Source organism: Cygnus olor, chromosome 3 (assembly GCF_009769625.2).
Source record: "Cygnus olor isolate bCygOlo1 chromosome 3, bCygOlo1.pri.v2, whole genome shotgun sequence".
In the NCBI taxonomy this organism is placed as follows: Eukaryota; Metazoa; Chordata; class Aves; order Anseriformes; family Anatidae; genus Cygnus; species Cygnus olor.
Genome location: NC_049171.1, coordinates 73381174 through 73405174, shown reverse-complemented (window position 1 = coordinate 73405174; position 24001 = coordinate 73381174). Strand labels below are relative to the sequence as shown.

Sequence of the window (24001 nt, the reverse complement as noted above, 5' to 3'; positions counted from 1 at the left end):
AGTTCAGTATTACAGTGCTAAGTGGAACAAAGCACAAAGCATTTTATATAACATTCCTAAATGCTATATAAAGAGGTACTGTTCAGAAAAATTTTAACATAATATTAACTCTAAATTTGTATTTTATCACTATTATTTTTTGCAAAATTTTTATACTAGAAAATTTATTCTAGAAGTAAAATAATTTAATCTTAATGATTATACAAGTCTGTATTTAAATAACTTTGGTTCTTAAACATTTTACTCTCTCCTCCTGAGATAGTTCCATTCTTTTCATTAACAAATAAACAAATTTATTTGTAAACAAATAACCGGGTCAAGACAATTGGAAAAAAGAAAACACTAATGCAAATTAAATAAATCACAGCTAATTGCTATTAGAACAATGAAATTTCAATGTGACAAAGAAAACAGAAGACTCCCCAAATTTGTCACCGAGTACAGAATTAACAGTAAGTATTAACTTAATGAATTGAAGTTGATTCCTTGAAATAAATCAGAACTACTAGATCAGATGATCTCGACACACAAACACAGGAACTGGAGGGAGACAAGAACCACATAGAACATCATTACAGTACGAAGCCATAAAAATAAAAGCAAATCCTTGATGAGTTAACCAAGTGCAAAGGCACTTAAAGTGAAAAATTTTTAATAGATTCCAGAGCATCATCAGAAATGGGCACTAATTTATTACAAAAATAAAGCAACTGCTTCTACTCTTCTGAAGTTAAGTTTCAAATGCATCTTCTATTTTGTCAGAATATCCATTATACATGCTTACCTTCCCCCAAAGAAAAGAAAGCCCCGAAGTTTTATAGTTTAAATTAATATACTACTGAATGAAAAAAGCCTGTAATAAGACAAAGACCAGAAAGAAAAGGACATTATGTACACGCTTTTTTTGTGTTCTACAAAGGTTTCATCCATCTTAGAAAATAACACAGTATAGTGTATGAATTGAGCACAAGCATAACTACACACTCTGCTCTCATCCTAGAGAGTTAGAAGAAAGGTGGCTTCCCTCATTCTAAACATTTCCTCCTCATCAGGAAAGCACAAGCAAAATCTAAATGCAATTCAGCAACAGACAACGCAATCACAGATTTTCTGCCAACCAATAGGTGCTGACCTCCTACTTACTAACCACACAGCCACATCCTTTTCCCCTTCTCTCCTTTTTCAAACTGACACAGGTATTAATTTGACCACACTTTTGGGTCAATACAGCTTATTAAGAAGCAAAAACTACTACTAATCATTATTAATCATTATTATTTCAGTCAATTTAGGAAGCTACAATAGCTAACCAAGGTGCTAGCTAAGCACTGAAGCAATGCAAGGAAGACTTGACTATCCACTCTCAGTGGCAGCAAGCTGTCAAACCAGGTTAGCTATCCCACTGAACCACGCTCCCAGATTAGCAGAACAGATCTAGCTTTTCCTGTCCTCTCTGTAGCCCTGTAACATGCAACAGCACATTCCCCCCCCCGCCACTGCTTAAGACAAATTGAGCAAAACCGCCCCAAATAGACATAATCCCCTATTGTTATGAAACCATGCAAATTTTGTATTTTTGTTGATGAGTAAGGAAGAGGAAAGAAATAACTAGATTCATAAATTTGAAGGTTCTTTACAAAACATTCAAAGAAGTGAGGTAAAAATGAACAGTGTCAGCATGCTCCTTGTCATTAATATCCTCCACGAGACAACTGTATGCTGCCAACAAATTTAAAACATCCGTAAGTATTAGCTATTACATTTTGATCTTTGCACTGAATTATGACTGAAGAGTTCAGACACATCACAAATGAACTACTTCCAAATAGGAAAAAGATGCTGAAAACATGGAAAGTTTCCAGCCCTTCCCCCAGAACAGCTCTGGTATTTCAGAGAACTAAAACGCAAACATACAGCTCCACAACTTTGCCTCCCAGTTCTCAGTAAGCATCCATTTAGTATGATTCATGGTCAGAAAGTTCTGTTGTGTTTCAAATGTCTGCATTTTAAGTAAGAAAACTGAACCCAGCAAAACATTCATTAGTGGTGGACAGAATACATTCCAAGCCTGTACGTTCCATATTTTGCATGTCCAGAAAGTGATTTGGGTACCCCAGAACATTGATTATCTAAAGATATTAAAAACAACGGCTACACAACATTCCAAGATGCCAGAGTCACCCAACTCAACTAATTCAAAAGCAATCTGAATTTGAAGACTTTGCCTAGAAGCGTGCAGCTCCTCAACAGTTTAAGCTATTTTTAAGTCAGTGCTGCTGGTCCCACCTTGACATACCCTAATGCTTGTGATCCAGTTCACAGCACTCAAAAACAACAGGAAAATTTCCCAGCTTTAGTATTCTGCTGGTTTAGCACCAAAGCATCTCATCATAGTCATTTACATCACCAGTTAACTGTCAGAAGGGAGAAAATATTCCTAGCCAGGGCTGTGTGAGCAGCACTGGACAGAAAGTATCGACTTAAAATTGTCGTAAGAGCAGTACTAGAATTGCAGCCTGATATACTAGAATTGCAGCCTGATATACTTGAAGGAGTCAAACTTTCTGATGAGCACTAGTACTCAGAGCCTGACTGTTTTTTAATATGCCAGCAATACAGCTGCATAGTTCCTTCCTGAACCTCCAATACAACCTTCAGAAAAGAACAAAAAACCTGCTTTAAGAGCAAGAGCAATACCTTCAGGAGACACTCAACATAAGGTCTCAGAAATGTCCCCAGCATGGAAATAATTACAGGTTTAGACCAAGTGCATAAGAGGTTGTTGAATTTCTTTAAGTGAGAATTCTGAAGAGCTGATTTGAACACCAGCAGTTGGAGGTAGCAATATTAGCCACTGATTTTTTTTTCCTTTAAAGAAGAAAATCACTGTGAGAAACCACCCAAAACAATTCACACTTTGAAGATTAGTGAAGTTTTTTTTTTACTTTGGAACCTATTATCATAAAAAAAACCTTAGTAATACAAACTGGTATATTTTTACACCAGCTAGGTATTACAAAGCATGTAACTGAAGTGAAATCTGTCAATAAGCAATAAAAAGGTTAAATCTGTTTTTCCTTGCACCAAGAACACAAAGCAAATTCATCATCTGGTGAAGGGAGGGTTGAGGTTCTTTTTCAACCAGGGTCTCCTCGAGTTGTAGTTGACTTGCACAAACTTATTGGAATGTTTACAGTAAGTAAAACATTTACTTGCCTCTACCTCCATAACTGCTGGATCATGGTTGTCTCTGCTCTTAAAGGAGACCTGAAAAGCAAAAAAAAATTGGGCATGTGCCCTCTTTTGCTTTTTTGAGATGTTTAATAGAGGCATGAAGGGCTGGGATTAGCGTTTTTATTTTATCCTGTGATGGATACATTTTATTCCTTCTTGTTTACACTTGAGACTGATATCCCAAGAAACCACAATAAGCCATAAGACAACCTAGTTAAGCAAAAACAATGCAAAATTCAACAGAAGTTAAGTCACAGAAAAAAGAGCTTCAGTCTTCCCCCTTCCCACCCCTTGCAGTCCCTTGAAATCCTACTTCATCTGAGCAACCAGGAACTCTGAAAAGGGATTCAGTGTTAAATACTCCTGCACAGATACCGCTGGTGATTTGCACACCGTTTTTATAAACTAACATCACATATACTATGAAAAAATAAGTTACTCCCCCTAGAAATTTCAATTGAGATACAGCTTAAATTTATAAGATAAAAAGCAATCAGTGAAAAAAAAAGTTCAAGTCATTTTCAGAGCCTCTTTATGTTGTGAAACAGCAAAATAAGCACACAGTTTTTAGAAGTGCTTTGCAGAGAGAAAAAATCAGAAAGAATGAAAAAACAAGCCATGAGCCAGCTAACCACTAAAGGTAGCCCAACACGTCTATCTCATCCACTATTAATACGGCTGTAAAATACAGTTTGTACATATGCTACGATATAGCTACCATAAAAGCTGCCATCATTTTTCTAAAAAATAGTGAATTTCACCTGATAGCAAGATACTAATTTGTAAAATAATAATGATGATTAATGATGAATGAAGATCACATAAAGAGAGACACCACCACAGATTCCATTCAAAAAATGGTTTAAGCCCCTTCCATTCCTTCCATCCACTCCTCAGCTACATCATTTCAATGTATGAGAGGGGAAAGGTGCGAAGTCCAATTTTTATTTAAATTGGAAAGGTAATAACATTGCTTATGAAAAACACGTAATTATCAAGAAGGATGCCTAAAAATATGAAACATAATACATCTAAGTACATTAAAATACATCCTTAAAATCCAGTTATAAATTATGCTGTCTTTAACCTATTTTAGTTTGATAAACTACCCTCAACCAATGTTGGGTTGTAGTCCATGTCTGAAGCTAAATCAAATCCATGAACTTGAAGCTCCTCATCTTGATGTACATGGAATGTGATCTTGCTGAACTGCTTTAGAATTAGTCAGCCTCATCTTTCTCTGACGAAAGAGTATTTTATTTTGATATACTCAGATTAGAGCACCTGGTGACAGAAGATACAGTTCTATAAACACTGCTTTCAGGAACAGCACTGATGCACACAATTTGCTAAGAGAGCGTGTGTTCCAAACAAGAGCTGGCCAAAAACCTGGGTGTCTTTACCCTACGTCTGTTCTCCAACTTAACTCTGTGTAACAGCAACAAAAATTACAATTCTCCAGCTGCAACAAGCTTCAAGTCCCAACTGAAACAGTACAAGCGCTGAATGAAATCTCTACAGCGGAGAATTCAAAGTTTGTTTGTTTTTGTTTTTATTTTAACAGAAAGATGAACTATAAGCAGAGGATGGAATTAAAAAAATCCACCTAAATTACAAATGCTATCTAGTAATTTATTTTCTGTTAAGCTGGAAGTGAGAAAATCAAGTTTGCCTCATATGAGTAACTTAGAGCTTTACAAAGTATAAGATTCCAGAACAATATACAAGATTCTTTTCTCAAAACTCGGAAGAAAAATATCCACAAAATTATACAATATCCACAAAATTATTGCTCCATTGAGCAAGAATCCTCTTCATCTAACTCCTCCTAATTTATTGAGTGATTTAACAGTGAAATAAACTAGAAGTTAAAGTAAAATTTGTTTAATGTAGTCACTCATGTATCTCATGTCATGGAACCTGAGGGTGAAGTTTACCTCTTCAAGTAAGCTCATTACTTCACAATTAGCTCTCAATGAAGAGAGCAGTCCTTACTCTGCTACTTCCCCTGCGCTGAGCTGCTGCTTAAACAACTGCTCAGAGAGGCAATTCGGAAACCAGCGAACTCAGTTGACTCTCAAGAATGTACATGAAACAGCAAGAACAAGAGTCTTAAGACTTTGAATGGGAACTGACCATCAAATCAATTCCAATGCCATACCACTCATGGAAGAACTTCAGTAATTTGTGATAGCAAGAATATCGTTTCCTTGAGGACTAATAATATGAATAGCTCAGGAATTACTCTGCTTAAGAGTGTGTAACCCTCTTCAATTGTGTATTATTTGACAAAATTTAAGTAGAGATCATTTGAATTCAATTCTGATTCAAGGACATACGTATTTCAAAATCTACTATGCAACCAACTTAGAAAAAAAGTATATTGTATTCTTTTTAAGATTATCAAATAAACCAGTGACATCAAAATATCCTACCTTTTTTTAGTAAAACAGCTCCTACCCACGCAGCTATTTATCTCAATAACCCCCTTAAGCAACTATTTCACACAAAGCATTAAACACAGAGGACCAAAAAAACTGAAAAGCTACAGGAGCTGTAAGGCTACTTCTGACCCATAAAACGTTCCCACAGCCAATTGATCCAAATGGAAGTCTAAGATCAGTTTCAATGTTCTACCTATACAGCTTTTCTCCACAGTGATCTAAAAGAAATTTCTCTTCTGCTATAACTTACAAACAACAGCTAGACCACATACTCAAAGTCTTGCTACAAAACCATACAGTCTCATACGGAAAAGAGCCTTTACTAAGAACATTCAGAAAATTCAGGAAAAAAGCAGACATTCTTCCTGTTAATAGAGTATGTTTTAACCATTTAATAAACTACAGTAACAGTCCACAAGAGTCAAAACAAAGTTTTAAGTACAAATCATGTGTTCAGCCACATGCATGTAAGTATTTCCTCCCTGTCCCACCCCCAATCCCTACCCTGCAGGTAGGGCTAAGATACCTTACTTTTGTAAACAGATCATCATCCTTCTCTTCATGTGGATGAACAAGTCTGAAATGGCAATAAAATTTTAGCCACTAAACTGACCGTAGACAATATACAACTACTTAATACACCAGTATTCAAGCTCCAGAAAGAAAGGGATATAATGCAGTTGTAATGTATGCCACGTAAAAAGTAGGCACAGCACATTTTCTACAAAGAAGCTGAAAGAGATGTACAGGAAAAGATACACAGATAAATCAATGGATGAACAAAGAACCCACAAAAAAAGCTGTCATCTTTGAGACGTCTCAAATCAAGATGAGAAATGTTTTATGAAATGGTTAAAGTGAAGTATCATGTCCAGTGAATATAAAATTGGATCATGTTTCTAATTTGGGAACGAAGGAAGAATAAAATCAGTTAAGCCACAGAACTATTGTCATGTTATTCGAATAGCTGAACACCAACCCTGGATTACTGTCATATATACACACAAAAACTTACTGTGTAAAGGCCAACTCATGGTGTGGATTTGCAAATTGGCTGGAAAGGCTAAGAATGCTTTCCTAACTCTTGCCAGCATGAACGAACCTTGGAGGTGAGCATGAACTTACAGGGTCAATCAATGCTGCTTGTTGAAGAATCACAACAGTCAGCCAAGCATGACTTACTTTTAACAAGCCTTGAAGAAAAAGACAGAGAAAACACTGTGTGTAAAAACACTGTCTAGATCTCTGTATCTCTTCAACAGCCATCTTAATATCCGAATTACAATTATGAGAGCACAGGAAATCCACTGGCTAGAAGAGCTGTGGCATCAATTCAAAAATATTCAGATATGCAAACAATAATTCATTGAAACAAAAAAGTGCAGAACAGAAAATACACTAGTATCTTTTGATCTTTTCAAGCAAGTTGTTACATTGTAAAGTATAATTTATTGGTAAATTTGTTAAGTGATTATTTGTTAAGTCATTATTTTTCTTTGCCTTTTCCTGTTAAAAGTGATTTCAGTTTTATAGTACTGAAGACTTCAGGCTGCATCTCTATTTTACTTGTGTCCACAGACGGTAAGAGAACACAAGTAGCTCATCTCACAAACATTAATCATTAGCCACGAAATTAAGTTTTTATCTGGGCACTTATATATATATATATAAAAGCTGTTTTAACAACTTTCTCTAGCATAATACAACATGCAGGATAACTTACCTATTAGAGTTCTAAAACACTTCCCATTTTAGACGGGAGATGGTACCTTCAGAGTTAAGAATTGGAACAACAAACTAACTCTTGAATCTGGTAAGCAATTAGTACTTGAAAATTTTACTACACACAGATTCCAAAAACAGGCATGCAAACAGTTTTTCCCAATATACATACGTATAAGACACAGGAACACAATTTTAACACCTTTTCCTCAAACTAAGAAATGAAGTTTGCACTGTATATATTCCCTGAGAGTCCAAAGAGCAGCTGAAGTAACACTGAATAAGCACATCTGAAAGTCCAGGCACAGAAATAACTGGTACACAACTCTGTGTAAGCTTATTATTTGTACAATTCAAGTGCTTCCCTTGGGGAATAAGGAGATAAGCATTTCTGTGGTATGTAGACATAACCACATGGTCCTGTTCACTATGACATCCCAGGATACCGTAGATTTTGGAAGCTCTGTATGTCCATCCTCACCTCCAAGTAATTACATAGCTCTCACCACTGTAACTACTGTATCTTCTGATATGACGACAGAGTGAAGAGACTGGAATTCAAAGAATTGGTAAAATATCTAGTTTGATACATATGGAAATGACTTTTCTCACTTGTGGAAAGCAAGAAATTTTATTATTACACAAAATGTATTTGTAAAAATCACATATAATCAGCATTTATTAATACATTTACAGGGAAAAAAATGCCTTCTGCTACCGCTGTCACTATTTTGTGGAGACAACACATCGTTCTCACCTGATCTCTCACATCTGGTCTTATCTATCTGATCAAACTTGCTGCAGAATTTCATTCCTGATGGCTATTAGATTAGGCTTCCTTTTTGTCTTTAAGATCCATGAAGATGGATTTGTTGCACAGCTGAGAATACCTTAATTTTTTTCTTAAAACAATCAAAAACCTCCAAAAAACATGTTAAGCCTGCCTAAATTAAGAAGTTTTTCTGAACTAAATTCTTAAGGCCAGTAACTATATAACAAAAGCCAAAACTCTAATTATTAAGGTTTGTTTTTGAATGTTGTTCTCAAATTCAGGCAATAGCTACTATAGAGGGCCTCATCCAGAATGTCCAAAGCAAGACAACTTCATATACGATTATTCTACTCAATTAAAATTTTGGGTTCTCTGAAAATACATGGAGTCAAACCATACTGGAGCCCCAAAATTTTAGGTTGATTCTCACCAATAAACTATTTTAATTTTATCATATCTGAGTATATACATAAAGGGTGGGAAACTCTACAAAGCAAAGTGTAGGAAAAAAACAAGTTGAACCTAACTGTAGAATTGTTATACATTTCAGTAGTATACGCTTCCTTGATATACAGGAAGAATAAAAGTCTTGGTGATTTATAAAAAAAGATAAATTAAGTGTTCTATTTGACTATTGAAATTTCATTCAGTACCTATTTCACTTTTTTTTTTTTTTTTGCCTAATCTTAACCACAATGAAATTGGAAAAAAATTTAGAAGTCTTTGACTAGAAAGAATCATTAGGATGATCTAATCTGGCCTCCAATATATCATAGGCCATTACTTTTCAACAGAAAAAAACTGCTCTGACAGTAATCACTGCAAATTGGTTTAGAGCATTGTCAAGGTCATCATAACTTGACTCAGTTAATATATGTAATTAAAGTTTATTTCTAGATGGATTCTTCACATTTTCTTGAAGGTAATTCCAAATCACTCAAAAGCCTATCTTAAAAAATCCTTAGGTTTGAGGCACAAACACTTTAATTGTAAATTCTTCTTTTCATAAATTTTGAATTTTTACCCCTGAAGAACGACATTCTTGTCCTGGCTGTCCAAATGGTTAAGAAAAGGGAAAGAGAACATTAATATCACCACTACGTTAAAATGTTACATAGTTTTGCCCAGAAAATCCTCAGCACAGAGAATATCTCAAATACAAGATGCATATGGGTACATTGCTATGTACCTAAAAGGTATGTGTACAAGTGTGAGAGACACTCCAACCGTAAATAAATTATTACTCAGATTTTCAGTGTTTTAGTCATTGATTTTACATAGGCAGAACCCAAGCCTGCAGGAAACTACGATTCATTGGTACATTTGCAATAAAAACAAGTTTTATGACGTGTTTTCAGCAGCACTGTTTTCATCAAGGAGGAAAAGGTATGTTTAATGGTTATATATTGCAAACAACAAGTACCATCAATTCAGGTTACGGCAGCAGGAGGAGACGAGAGGTTTGAATTTTCCTCATGTTGTACATAAATTCTGTGACCAGGATGCTTAAAAAACAATATTACTCTAGAGGGCTACTCAAAGAGGAAGCCATTTCACAACTTTTAGATTTTTCACGTCCTGAAACTTCTTAAGAAGAAATTTTAGTTTCTTCAAAGGTTACAGAGATTTTGCTACTCGAACACAAGATTTTTATCCAACTTAAAATGTAATTCGGGAATATTCAATGGGGTGGGTACAGAAAACTATCTGTTCAATTTAGATGGCATTTTTCAAATGGAAAAAGAGTTAGTAGACTTCAAAACAAGAATTTCAATTCAGTCTTAGAAGCCTAGTGTGTGTTTCAGTTAATTCTAGATTTAAAAGTCATTGACAGTCTTCTTTGTCCAATAATGGAAACATAATCCACTAAGTTTGCATAAGCAAAATTATTAGGATCCCGAAGAGAAGCAGTGTGTATAACGGACTTAAAAACTGACAGAGAAACTGCACTCTACGACAATTAGATATACAGAAATTTCTCTCAAAAAAGACTGCAAATCCTAAAAAGGATGGGAAAGCACGCTCAGGCAAAAAGGGTCTAGGAAAGGCAATCATTAAAGTCAAATAAGTTTCTTTACTTTCCCCCATTTTGAAACTAAAAATAATTGCAACACAGTAATTTTCCTCTCTGCAAAAAGAGGTGGATGTAGAGATTATAAAATATAGTAGATTCATGCCTATTCAAAACTGAATATAGCAGCATTACTTTGAAACTTCGTAGATTGAAATAGGAAATTTCACTAACACATGAAATACTTCCCCCCCCAAATAAAATTCGAATGTATACTCTTAACTCCAATATAAGGAAAATGCACACAAAACGTTGGCAAATTATTTTCAACTGACTGAAGAAAATGAAATGTAATCTGAACAATTTAAACAGAAAGATCAGATAGGCCTATTTTCTTTACAGCGAAGAAAAACTACAATGTCCATTTAAGATGATTCATTCCGGAAGAACATACTCCTCAACTTTATCTGAAGTTAGGACTTGATACTACACACAGGAAAGTTTAAGGAAACCTTAAGAAACTAGCTTTGATATTAGAAAGACTATCTGTGACTGGACAGTGTGTGTTGCAACACTCACCTAAAAAGTGAAACTACCTTTCAACAAGCATATCTGATCATAGGAAGCTATCTAATCACTGCAGAACCTAATCCTACATGGATGAGCTCACTCAGTCATATTGCTGCACCGCAACACAAAGAAATAATTCCACTAATCTAAATGCATCTCAAATTCACATTCCACTTTTTTTTTTAAACAGTGCAGTAAACGGAAATTGGAAAAACAGTTAATGAAATGGCCAGAGATCATTCCACTTCAAATGTCAGATTATAAAATACCTTATCATATTTTTCTTTAATGCTTATCACCCTTTACTTAGTATGAAAGTGGAGTTGGGTAGAGGAGGAAAGCCTACATTTATTGACCTTATGAATTACTTGAGGAAAGTACATTCCATAGTCATGTGAAAAGTTTTGCTGTTAATTAAATGCAATTAAATAATTTCATGGATTTCATGACTTAATATAGCCAGAAACAAGCATTTCCTTCAAAAGAAAAGCAGACTACTACAAAAACATGCTATTTCTGAGATGTCATCTAAGCAAGGCCTTCCACTGTTTTCTTTCTGTAAACCATGATAAAATGCCCCAATTAAAACCTCTTTTGTTACCCGCCCCCCCCCCAAATGACTTTTCACTGCAGTTTGACCATCAGATTACTGAATTCCAGTAACAAATAAAAGTTAGCTTTCTCCCCTTTAACCAGTGATTCTGTTTGGGTTTTCGAGGAAACAAGAAAACTTAGTTTTTCATACTTTAAACAGCTTTTTATGGTGGTGTTGTATCTGCAAATCATTTGTTGCCATTTAATTCTAAGGTTGTATCTGGGACTATGTATCAGTACTGCTAACCATTAAGTATGTCTTCTCAACAAGCTTGGTTGCCTGCAATAATTGGGCACAACTAACGAATCTGATTTATTGCATGTTACCTTGATTCACCTAACAGTTCAAGCTCTGAAGTTCCAGCTAAATTATCATGTATTTCCATATTCATATTCACCAAGATCTTAAAAAAAAATAGCGTACACACTTTGAAGCGATTACAGTAATTACTCCTTTTTACTTACTGTTTCACATTTTTGGCCAATTAGTCTAGCATCAGACATTCAGCCACTGATAAATTTTCCTTCCAGAACAGATCTGTTCAAGTTTATTTTGTTTGCTTATTTTTGTTTTTTGAAGAACATAGACATTTCCAAACTTCCTAAATAAGGCAACCAAGTTGCTCCTTAATTACTCTGGATGAACAAAATAAATATTTAAGTGTTACTGTCAGAATTCTACAAATCAACAGCCATAAGAACAGCTATTTTGAACATTTTCAATTTTACAATATTATTCACAGAGCATTACTACCAGAAGAAAACAAAGAACCACAAAGATTACAAGTCTCTTCTAGCTTAACTCCCTTGCCTTGTTCTTCTTTGGTATTTCGTGTAAGCACATATAAAAAAATACTGCTAATCAGAGAATTGTATCTAAGACTGAAGGGTTCCTATCCAAAATACTGTATTCGGTTTTGTCACATACTTAAGAAGTCTAAGAGAAAAATACTAAGTTGCTACAAAATCATGCAAAAATCTGATCTGAGAATTTATTTTTTAATATAAAACACCAAATATTAACAGAAGCTGAGAAAAACAGTTATGTCAGAAAACATGTTCCAAACACCTGGAATAGAAAAGCTCAGACAAACTTAAGTTTCATAAAGCACCCTCTGCTTTTTTGTAAGCAATATAACAACACTTCAAAAAACAGTGAAATAAGGATCCATGACAACAGATCTTCACAAAGATGAATGACATGGAACAGGGTAGAGAAAGCATCTTCCAAATATATCTTCCAACTCGGGACATCAAAGTTGTTGTTTTAAAACTTGAACTATAGCCAGGATTAATGAATTGGGGCATCTAAGAGTCAGAAAGAATCAAGACACTTTGTCTTCCTTTATAGTCACTAAATTCACGGCAGCGGAAAAAAACAACACGGAACAAAAACAAGAAATCGGAAAAAAAATCCACAAAACAAAGCAGCCTCCAAACAGCTGAAAAAATCCTGTTAATTTTTTTTCACCTCACGTCTTCCCCACCAGATAAACGCGGGTATTATCACTGTTTAATACAAGTTTTAATTGAGTACTGTCACTGGTGGGAAGAAAAGTGCGGAACCACTACTTTCCATATCAAACAAAGCAGGTAATTAACAGCTATTCTGGCACAATCCCTTATCACCAAAATACACAACACTGTTAAGTTCTCTCAATGCCAATGCTTTGCTGCAACAAAGGAAAGCTGATGTTTCAGGGTCACATTCACTCTTTTAATACACAGGCATAAATTTACTGCTCAGTCAGACACCTATAATTAAACACAAGAAGAATATAATTCTAATATTCAGACAGGCTTGCATATGAGTGGGATATTTCCCCCTGTAAAGATGATTGCCTTTCATTTTTTGGTTTCAAGTAGCTACAGTTCACTTAGTTTTGATTACATAGCAATTAGATATGCAAATACAAGAGATCTAAAAAAATGCTTTTTCATATGTCAGATTGTAAGCAATCAAGCTTATTCTTTTCTCCTATATACACAAGCTATTCATTAAATAGCTATTGTCTTAAAAACATTCCAACAGTTTACATTCATCAGGATTTTAGAGGCAAATATGGGAGTGCACAATACCCAGAATATAGCCCATGAAAAAGATATTACAATTAATTTAATATATACACGATAGTGGTTAACTAAGTTAGAATTAAATACAGCATTCTTTGCATATTTTCTCACTATCGCTATTATCAATATCTAAGCTCCCTGTATCTTGAAATTTTAAAAATCAGTTTGTACAATCAATGATACTGTAGGTAATAAATTTCAGAGCCCAAAATACAGAATTATTGAATATTATCAACATTTTTTCAACACATTGAAAATACCTTCATACAAAGAGTCACCATGAAACCTCACAGGTAGCAATGTTTTGGTGAGATTTTGGCCTCTGTTATTATTATTATTTCTGGGTTCACGGATACATTCTGTGTGGAGTGCAGACTCTTACAATTTCATACATCTGGATCACAAAAATTAACTTGCTTTTTGCAAAACCTTTCAAAGAGCCTTTAGAAGTGGCCCACACTTTTGCAGATCTACTGATTAAAGATTAAGGTACTGGAAAACGAAGTCTAGAAGCACCTCTGAAGAACAGGGACTAGCAGAACTACTGCAGCATTCTGAGAAATTGTTACCTGCAACTATGGTTTGCTATCGACAGTTGGCAATGCTTGCTCTTGCGAAACTCTAAAAAAGCAAGAACAGAATGGGATGGGAAATGGAAGGAGAGGTAGCTTGGTTAATTGTTTCTTAAAACAAGCAAAAATTATCTCCAAGCTTTTTTTTTTTTTTTTCCCTAAACAAGCCTGTGTTTTCAGTGACTCAGCTGTGAGGAAATGCGGACTAACAAAGGAAGCTAAAACACTCATCTTCCTAAAGGCTTGGCTTTAAGATAACCTAAATAAATAAAATGCCTTCCTAGTTGATTTCCATGATTGGCAATTACCCTTCAAGAAGTGTCTCACAGGAACACAGATCCGTTCTCAAGGTCAGGAGATTAGCAAAAATTACAAGAGATGCCTAACTCAGAAGCCCCTTGAAAAACCTGGGAAAAAAACATCACAAACTCTGCAGCCCAGCACAGATACAGTGCTGTAGGCCCTGAAGTGTTCCAGAAACTCAGAGTTGTCCACGCAACATTTACATCCCTTCTGTTGCTTCTTCCCTAAGGGTCACTATAAACAACTGAGCAGCAAATGTGACCTGAATACTTGAACTCCTACCCAGTACAGACTGACAAAGAATTGCACCACTGACAGGGGAACCCAAATATTCCCTCCCAGCAATGCCCCTGCAAACACTCCTCCAACTCTTATGTGGTACTCCACACAAGATGTCGGAAAAACCCTGTATCTGCTACTGTGAAAGGCTACAGAAACTGGACAAAATCTACTAACATCCTTCGGTAAATAACACACAAGCCAGGACAGTTTGGTTCACAATTACATTGCCTGTTTTAATTCTTTGAGGAATGAAAAGGGATTTCAGTAATTCCCGTAGAGATACCAATTAATCTTAACCTCTAATTTTTTACCCATTCCTCACAGTACATGTACAAATTACCTAGAGAAACCTCCGTCCAAGTTGGAGGGCAACATCAGTATCTACTCTCCGACTCCTTCACAGACTTCACATCTCTTCAGAAGTTCTTACATTCAGAACACGTCACAGTAACATCAAGGCAAGTAAACGGCATGAATTCAACAACCATCTTAACTACTGGGACTTATTTATTTTGAATTCTTTTTGTTGGATTTTTTTTCCTTCACTTTCGGATGCTCTTCTGCATTTTAAACATTTTTATCTGTTCATTAGTTAGTGTCATGAGAAGTCTGCCATGAATTTCTTATGTCTCATCTCATCTTTCTTGCTCAAATTGCTCAATTCCCTTATTTGCAACACAAGCTTAACTCCAGTGCTTATATCATGCTGTACCTTTATGCAATTCTATGTTCCTAGAAACCAAAATTCAGTTTAATGCACTTACACGGCATCTCCTATTTTCAGAGAATAAATGAAACACCACAGAAATTAACCCTCCTTTTATTATAATGATTAATAAAGCATAAGACCAGTCAGAAGGAGGTCAGCAGGGACCAAGACTGAAAAATACAACCACAGAGTATCTCCGTAGAGAACTAAGAAAAACTGCAAGTAAAAGCAAGGAAAATTAAAACAACTCATGAAACAAGAGAGAAGTTCATGAAATAAGACAAAACATTTATTGATCTAGTTCAAAACAAAAGGAACAGAAGCAGTAAGAGACATCCTCTTGAACCTACGAAGACTCGGGAAGAAAAATCTCACGTCGCTTTTGCTATTAAAATATAACTGCTCCATAAATTACTCAGATTTCCATCTACACTGCTGTGCATGTATGCTCGTTCCCCAGGGATATCTGTTCTTCATACATGAAAATATCGCTTCCCATAAACTGGGTAGTAAATTCATTTTATTTTTGTACCAATTAGGCACCTCCTTCCCATACCAACTCCCCATCTAGTCTCATCAAGTTTTCTGTGAGTCTGTCACATGTTCTAGTGAAACCAAGAAGTTGATATTCCCCCCGTTTTCTCATAGCTGGAGTCTTCCTGTTACTTGAGCTGCCAACTATACTGTTAGGCACATAAAACCTATTGACAACTGCCTGAATCAAGTCACTGTTTTGCAGATTCTACTTTCAACGATCGAAAATAGCCTGTTTTCTTAATTTTAGTTACTGAGGTTAGAGGACAAGATCTTGGTTGTCTTGCAGGCATACAGTACTGAACTGACTTATGATCCAAATTACATTCAAGCATTACTCATGGTAATGAATTCATCAAGCAAGCATGAATACTGTTCATTGTGTCTGTACCATAACTAGTTCATGGCACTTAATAATTAAATCAGACAATTTACACTGAATGTCAGACTCAATTAATTAAGTTAAATGGTCTTCAAGCAAGTTCAGTACTAGCCACTCTTAAGTCTTGTTGTATTCTACCTCTGCAAGAGTAACAAGTCTTTAAAGAGGATAACAGACTTGTGTACTCGGCCTTAAACCAAGTTTTAACTGAGTAAGTTCTCATCCTTTAACACAGGTAGCCAACACTGAGTCTTTATGATTTTTAATCACATTTATATTTTTAAAGATACATCCATGGTGTGCATGCAATTCAGTGGGTCCTACACCCATCAAAACACTCCCCATTTACTGCCCACCAAAGCAAAGTGGAAAATGTGCAAAAATTAGCAGACAAAAATTGCTAACTACTCTCAGAAAAGTCTAATTAAAGCATGCAACTGTCCATCAACAAAACTAAACCACACTTTTCAGACAGAGGGTAAAGACCACCCATAAAATCTTGCAGCTACAGCTGGAGAAACTGTACAGTAAGGACACTGTCCCTTTACACAACCATTACCACCTGCCCAGGTACCTGAACTTCATTCATATCCTTACTAAACTCTACTGTAGAGCATGTTTAGGAAAGGGGTAACCTGTGATTAATAACACCTGTTTTAACCCAAGTCTAGTCAAGACAAAGGCTAACACAGTATTAGCAGATGAAGTGAAGCTTGTTTTAAGATGGTGACAACTTCCAACACCAAATCAACCAGGCATTTTAGGAATTACAACTGGTAGTTGTTATCAGTCAATGATTTTTGAAGTTGGAAAGGAATTCAGTATATCTTGCCCCACTGAAACTCTACAGATTACCTCCCTCTCTCTACCTGGAAAAAAAAGTAGCAGAAAGTCAAATATCTCTACCTTCTAAATGTTCAATTAGTAGTTCAAGTGTTTAGTTTCAGCAATAGCGGTATCTTATTTTGTGCTCACTCTTTTGCTATCTATCTCAATAAAATTGCTATATCTCACCCGAAGGAGCCATACCCAGGACAGTAAACAACCACCTGTATTCTAAGCCTGCAGCCCAGAAGAAAATACTGGGGACCAAGAGCTGTCAAGAACTAATACACACTTGGGAAATATACAGGCACGCTTTTTTCTTCCCAGAATCAACAGGTTCTACCTGCATACCTCTTCCTGGAGGACTAGGGAATTAACCCAAGCCTCAAAATAAGTGCAGTTTCTCCCAGGCAAAGTCAAGCACAGTTTAATGATACTCAGAAAAAAAAAAAAAAAAAAAAAAAAAAAAAACACTCAAAACACAAGCCTAAATACAAATCATTTCTGGTACGTAAGCTTATAATGTCACAATATAAATTCTTAAGCAAGTTGAAAAAGCAAGCCAAACATACCAAACACAAAATCACCCACTAAAGTACAGCCCAATAGGTTACAGTTATAACCTAACAAGTTAATCCAAGTAAGGAAAAAGTTTAGTGGTGCTAAAATGCTGCAAAACAGCTTCTTCATGATGATCCGTGGGTTTATCACAAGAGCCAACTTCATTTTAGTTTTATTAGGTAACACTCAACACTACTGTCCCTACAAGAGAAAATTAATGTTTTATCAAATCGTGTGATTCTACACGTAAGAATGCTCGTGCTCTGTTAAAATAGTCTCATCTAGTTCTCTCATCTTTTTTGTCATTGTTGAAAAAGTGTTTAGTCAGTAAATGCACTTTGTTCTGTGAAAGGAGAAACTACGTCTCTCCTTGTACCAAAAAATACATAATGAATCAATTATCCAACCACGTTGCACAGCAAACAAGAAAAGCGGCAGTCTTTTTTAATACAATTGTGTAACTAAAACAGCAAAACACAGGAAAGTTATAAATACTTCTACTTCACATCTCAAATAAAGTTTGCATCTTTACAAATGTCTACTGATTTAGCATGTGTCCTTCCAAATCAAACATCTTTGCCTTTTTTTATTATTATTTTTAAAAATCTTTTTATTAAAAAGTCAACAACTTGCTACATGTAATATAGCCACACACCAAAAACACTCCAGTGCTAACTTCTGTCTACTGACTGGATTATTTTTTTTAAGAAAATAGTGGTGCAACTAAAACCCAACACACATACAAGATGGTCCAATATCATTTAACAAGTATGACTGAAACCTAGTCAGATTATTAACCACGCATAGCAAAACTATAGGTTGGGGGTCAGTGTTTTAAAAAAAATACATTCATACATACATACACATACAAATACATATATTTATATGTGTATTATTATATACATATACATACACAATATATACACACATGCACATATAAAAGAAACAACTTATCTTTTGGCCATGGTTAATTAACTAATGTTACTGACATTCATGCCATTGACCTACCTGCAACACTTAAGAGTAATTTGAAAAGAAGTTATGTCACCAATGAAAAAGAATATGGCTAACCCTCTTAAAATGTTTTCTATTAATCTTGTGATATGGTAAAACTGTCAGGTTACAGTAAGTTTTCATTATTTAAGCCATTCACCTATTTCAGTTAGAGTAAAAACATATAGATGTTTGCAGATAATTTCCTTAATACCTCAAAACAATTCAGTATGAATTGTACTCCAAACCTTTCAAAACTTCTATTCAAATGCATGATATCAACAGCTGTGGGCTATAGCCTAGTCAACTTGTTATAACACAATTAACACTCAGTGCTTCCTACCTAACAAAAGCTTAGGAATAATTTTACAGACAGTTTCTACCATGGCACAGATGAAGATGAGTCAACTGCTGTTCGAAGACGCAGAATTTTAATCTATAAAATAGAGGATGCTTTATACACAGATGTTCAGGCAACAGTTCAAGGTTCCTCTGATATATCTTGTTTCCCATTACACACCATTCTGCTTTTCTCCAGTTTCGAGACAAACTAAGATCTCTTGCCTCTTCATCAATGTTTTTGTTCACAAGGAACAGAGAAAAACAAATGAGAGTGACACAAATGAGAGTGACGTATAATAGAAGCTGGTTTCTGCTGGAGTGGCTTTTACCATGCTTCTTTAACGCCGTTAAGTCAGTTATTTCCATATCTAATTATTTCAATAACCAGACAGCTAACTATTTACCAGTTTAACTACGCTCAGAACAAAATGACATATCAATTTTTGATATCAAAGTCAATTATAGTCAAATACTTCAGCTATTTCTCAAATTCCACAGGAAAACATGCATCTTAATAGCGTTAAAATACGCTTACAGCTACAATTTCATATTAAGTATACTGCAGAAATACATCCAGTATATACTGGATATATTAAGTAGCCAATAAAAAGAAAAAGTATGTACAACATAAACCTATCTGAAAGATGCACTGCATCGGATACCTATCAGTGGTATCTCCTGAAAGACTAATATTGCTTTGCAGTAATTCTTAGGGCCCTCAGGCACCTAAATTTCTGTCCTTCAAAATAAAAATCATTCTGTTCTTGAAAGTAAGAGCATTTCTCAGACTTAAGTAAAAAGACTTATACAACAAATAAGAATCAAATAAGAATCATTTGTTGAGCCTTATAGAAAACTTAAAGGAAACATTCTATTCTTGTAAAATTCACATTCCCATAAGTAAACTAATTGTGCCTACACTGCATTCTTCACTACTGTCAATGCAAACTGAACATTTTTACTGAAAGTAAAGAGGTATGCAAGCAAGACTGCCAACAAAGATGATGCACTCTAAAGAAAATCTGGAGTACATTTAAGTCTTTTTATAGGGTTTTGGAGTCAGCCATCAGTTAGAGGCAATTCAAGAAGTAATGTTTGTTACCTTCAACCATGCTTTCCTTTTGAATTTCCTGAGGGATGGTTTCTACTAGGCACCCTTCAGCATTCAATTATCTTATGTAATTAAGTCAGTAACTTGCTAAGAGGATTTTTTTTTTGTTACAATGACTTTTTTTAAAAACACTATTATCAGTTAGTAGTGTACACTCTTACCTCTCCACAGATGGTCACCACTTCCAGACTACCATGGATATGATTCAAGACACATATGTTGTGTGGGTGGAAAAGGGAAAAAGGCCATGCTTCAGCAATTCTTAATAAAAATAATTTAAAAAAATCCAGCTTTACATTTTCCTGCATTGAAAGTAATTGGCTACAAATGCAATAAAGGTTCTAAAATTGGAATAGAAAAACCTATTTTCTGAAGCACTCACTATTGAAAAAAATACTAACTTACAAGCAACCAAAATTATTTTCATTACAACTTATGTTTCACAATGAATCTCTCAGAAGGTAAAGTGGTATCGACAACTGCACACCTTCTTAAACAGGTTTGGATTCTATGCTTGAGTATTCTTCTCCAGCACGGAGCTACACAAGTTTTCATAGAGCTTAATATAGTAGATTCGTCCCTGTATATTAAAATGGCAGTTTTGATATGCTGAATAGCTAAGTTCAGTAGTACCTTTATATATATATATATATATATATGTATATGTATATGTATATATATATATATATATACACACATATACATATATACTTAAATTAGTTTAAGAATAAAAGGTCAATTTTCACACAGGTCAAAAACGAAATATGAAGAGAGCCTCCCAAAGTTTGATAAATTATAATAACTATGCAGATACGCATACTGATGAGAAAGAGGGTTTGTTTAGAAGAAATTTCACTGTAGGTGATGTTAGATGCTAAAGTTATCAGTTAATTGTTTCCAAGGTGATACCTTCAAAACTGCATTCTGGATATCGTATGTCTTTTTCTATTAACAAGAAGCAAATAAGGTTTTCTACTTGAATACAGTAGATTCATGAACATGCTGTGTAAGCAAAATCTCCAACTTAACTGAGCAGTCTGCTTGTACAATGAATTTTAGTGTAGAGCCACAAAAGTTGACAGTGGTGACAACTGAATGTAGCCATCAGTTTGGTACTCTGCTATTGACAAGCTGCAGCTTTCATGTGCAACAGAAGTTAAAGCATGATCTACAAAATTCAATATGCTAGACTGCCAGTTGACACTGCCTTAGCCGGAGAGTTTCTAGTAAACAGAAATCAGTTAATTTTAACAAATAGTACCCTCAACTACAAGTACCTAGGAGGGATTCAGTTCAAAAAGCAAGCATGACCTTCAGAAATCCCACTGAAATTGCCTGAAAATATTTATTTAAATAAGAGGACACTAATTTTAGTCTCATATACGTGCTTGTTTTTCACTTTTATCACACACTAATATCACCAATCCTGTGAAGCACTTAATTTCATTTTATTTCTTTTTATTCCTAGTGAATTTCATTTTTATTACTTAGTATAGTTAAGTACCCAAAAAGCATTTTTTCAGCTAGTTACAGAGTGTTTGGGGTTTTATTTGTATTTTTTAACTGCCATTTCAAACTATGACTGTGATTTCTTAACACAGATATATGAAATTGTCAAACAGCAGCAGCACGCTTGTGTGTGGATTTTAGAGGCAAGAGGCCTGCAACACAATTTATTCCCAGAAGACAGGAATAATGACTGCTGGTCAGCCTTTCATCCTGGAACACTGAACAACTACAATTTGCCACAATATGTTAACTATATTTCATTTCTACAAAAATGCCAGCACAATAGCTTTATTTGTACACTTAAGACTTTTCACAGAAGTTGAGCATCCTGTATCTAGGGTAGCACTAACAGGCTTTATTTAAAAAGACATACTCTAAGTATTTATTATTTAACGTTAGTAACTTTATTTTATAACCTAAACTGATCTTAAGACATTCGATTGGAAATCAAAGTGTATTTGATGGTATTTCAGAGATTGAAAGTAATTAAAATGTTACAAGCATGAAATACTTCAATTCTATAGGGCATGTAAATGTAGTAAAATGTCCTCATTACGGGACAGGTAACTTTTTCAGCTTTAATCTTTTCCTTGCACTTTTGTATGGATACCTAAGATAATTTCTAATTCATATTTAGCCTTACCATAATAATAATAAAAAAAGCTGGGAAGTCCCAAGAAATTGTCTTATCTATTTACTGTGACAACTCTTGCACCCGTCAAAGGTGACCTGCCAAAGGTCAAGACTGGTAATAACCAAGAGCTTGTCTTTCCCGAAAGCTTACATAATTTCTGCTTGCAAGGTGAACAGAGATACGGGAAAGAATAATACACTGTAGGTCAAGAACAACAAATCAGTTCATGAAACAATCTTACTACAAAAGAAAGAACAAGTGATTTGAAGCTGTTGCAATGGATAAAAAGCAATGAACTCTTCAAAACTGGAATTGCATGGCTGTTTGCCTTCTTCTAAGGGGAGACTTCATCACAGTCTACAATTTCCTCTTGAGGGGGAGTAGAGAGGCAGGAGCTGATCTCTTCCCTCTGGTGACCAGGAACAGGGCCCGAGGGAACAGCTTGAAGCTGCAACAGGGGAGGGTCAGGCTGGATGTTAGGGAAAGGTTCTTCACTGAGAGGCTGGCCGGGCACTGGGACAGGCTCCCCAGGGCAGTGGGCATGGCACCGAGCCTGCTGGAGTTCAAGAAGCGTTTGGGCAATGCTCTCAGACACAGGGTCTGATTTCGGGTGGTCCTGTGTGGAGCCAGGAGCTGCAGTGTGTGATCCTTGTGGGTCCCTTCCAACTCGAATATTTTATGATTCTTTGAAACAACCAACTGTAAATAAATAATTCTGTGTATCATAACAAGATGTCTCTTGCTGAAGAAAAAACAAATACGCTCTCATACAATGTTCTAGAAGAGATCTTTGACTAAACCTTTCAAGAAGCAGGAAAAACAACATAGTCAACCAAGACTGTCACAACCCAGCAGCCTGTCACTGTAAGGCTTCGTATCCCCATCTAGGTGAGATAATGGCAGCCAGAGTGATAAGAGAGCATAGAGCTGACTCCCTATGTGTGTCAGTGTCTGTTTTATGGAATGAGTGTATGATCACTGACAGCATTAAAATCAGTGTTTTGCTTATCCATCAACAACCATTCTTCCCATATATTAAGCAGTATTCTTTGGTGTTAAAATTACTATTTTTCTCCACTACTAGTGTGAAAATTGGTGTTTTTCCTCACTAGTGAGAGGTGCATTTGGACTAAGCAAGAAAAATTCCTTGGTCTTAATAAAGTTACACATTCATTAGCTTTTGACGAATGAATGCAACCCCTCTCCCCTCCCCAATAACCTCCTTCATGTGCCTCCAGGCTTTAATCGTAATATTCTCAGTAATTAAAGTTTTGATTTTATATTTGCCTAAAGCTGCCTAGAGTGATGTTCTGATTATCAGCTGAGCCTTGGATACAAATGATTTGAGGATTTCCCCTACTTTCTGGGGGAAATCTGTCAGCAATTTTCAAGATCTGATGAAGTGAATTGGCCATGTGATGAAGATTTCTAATTCATTACTTCTGCTCACAGGCTCATACAGTAGAATAAAATTTTCTACAGAGCAAAACAGGATGGCTTTTTTTCCAGCACTGGCTACCACTGTCTTTTCCTATTTTCCTCTTGGATTCTGCAGCCACTAGCAAGAAGAGAGAAGTAGATGGATAGTAATGAATTCCTTGCAACATCCAATAAGGCCTTTATAATAACTAGCACTGGGAAATCAGGTTTGTAGATATGAAATATATATAGGAAATATAAATACAAATTAACCTTCACCTTTAGTTTCCTACAAACCCCAAAACAATTCAGTCAAAACCTGGAAAAATCCTGATCACTTTTTTTTTTAAAACACTGAGCCTAGATAAGCCCCTTGAGAAAATAAGGAAAGTGCAGTTAGCAATA

At 35.4% G+C, this 24001-nt stretch overlaps 1 protein-coding gene across 21 annotated transcripts in view; it reads right to left on the bottom strand.

Moving 5' to 3' along the window:
* QKI (QKI, KH domain containing RNA binding) overlaps window positions 1-24001 on the bottom strand; it is a 160565-nt gene that overhangs the window by 72022 nt on the left and 64542 nt on the right. For 11 of the 21 annotated variants that reach the window (XR_005818802.1, XM_040553432.1, XM_040553417.1 and 8 more), the window contains exon 4: window positions 3217-3267. The exons of 8 other annotated variants lie outside the window; for them this stretch is intronic. Coding sequence is in view for 12 of the 13 variants with exons in the window: in XM_040553432.1 (XP_040409366.1) it covers window positions 3217-3267 (51 nt within the window). In the remaining variant the exon portion in view is untranslated. The remainder of the gene's footprint in view (window positions 1-3216; window positions 3268-24001) is intronic. 2 more of the 21 variants (XM_040553413.1, XM_040553423.1) reach the window with 1 other exon arrangement.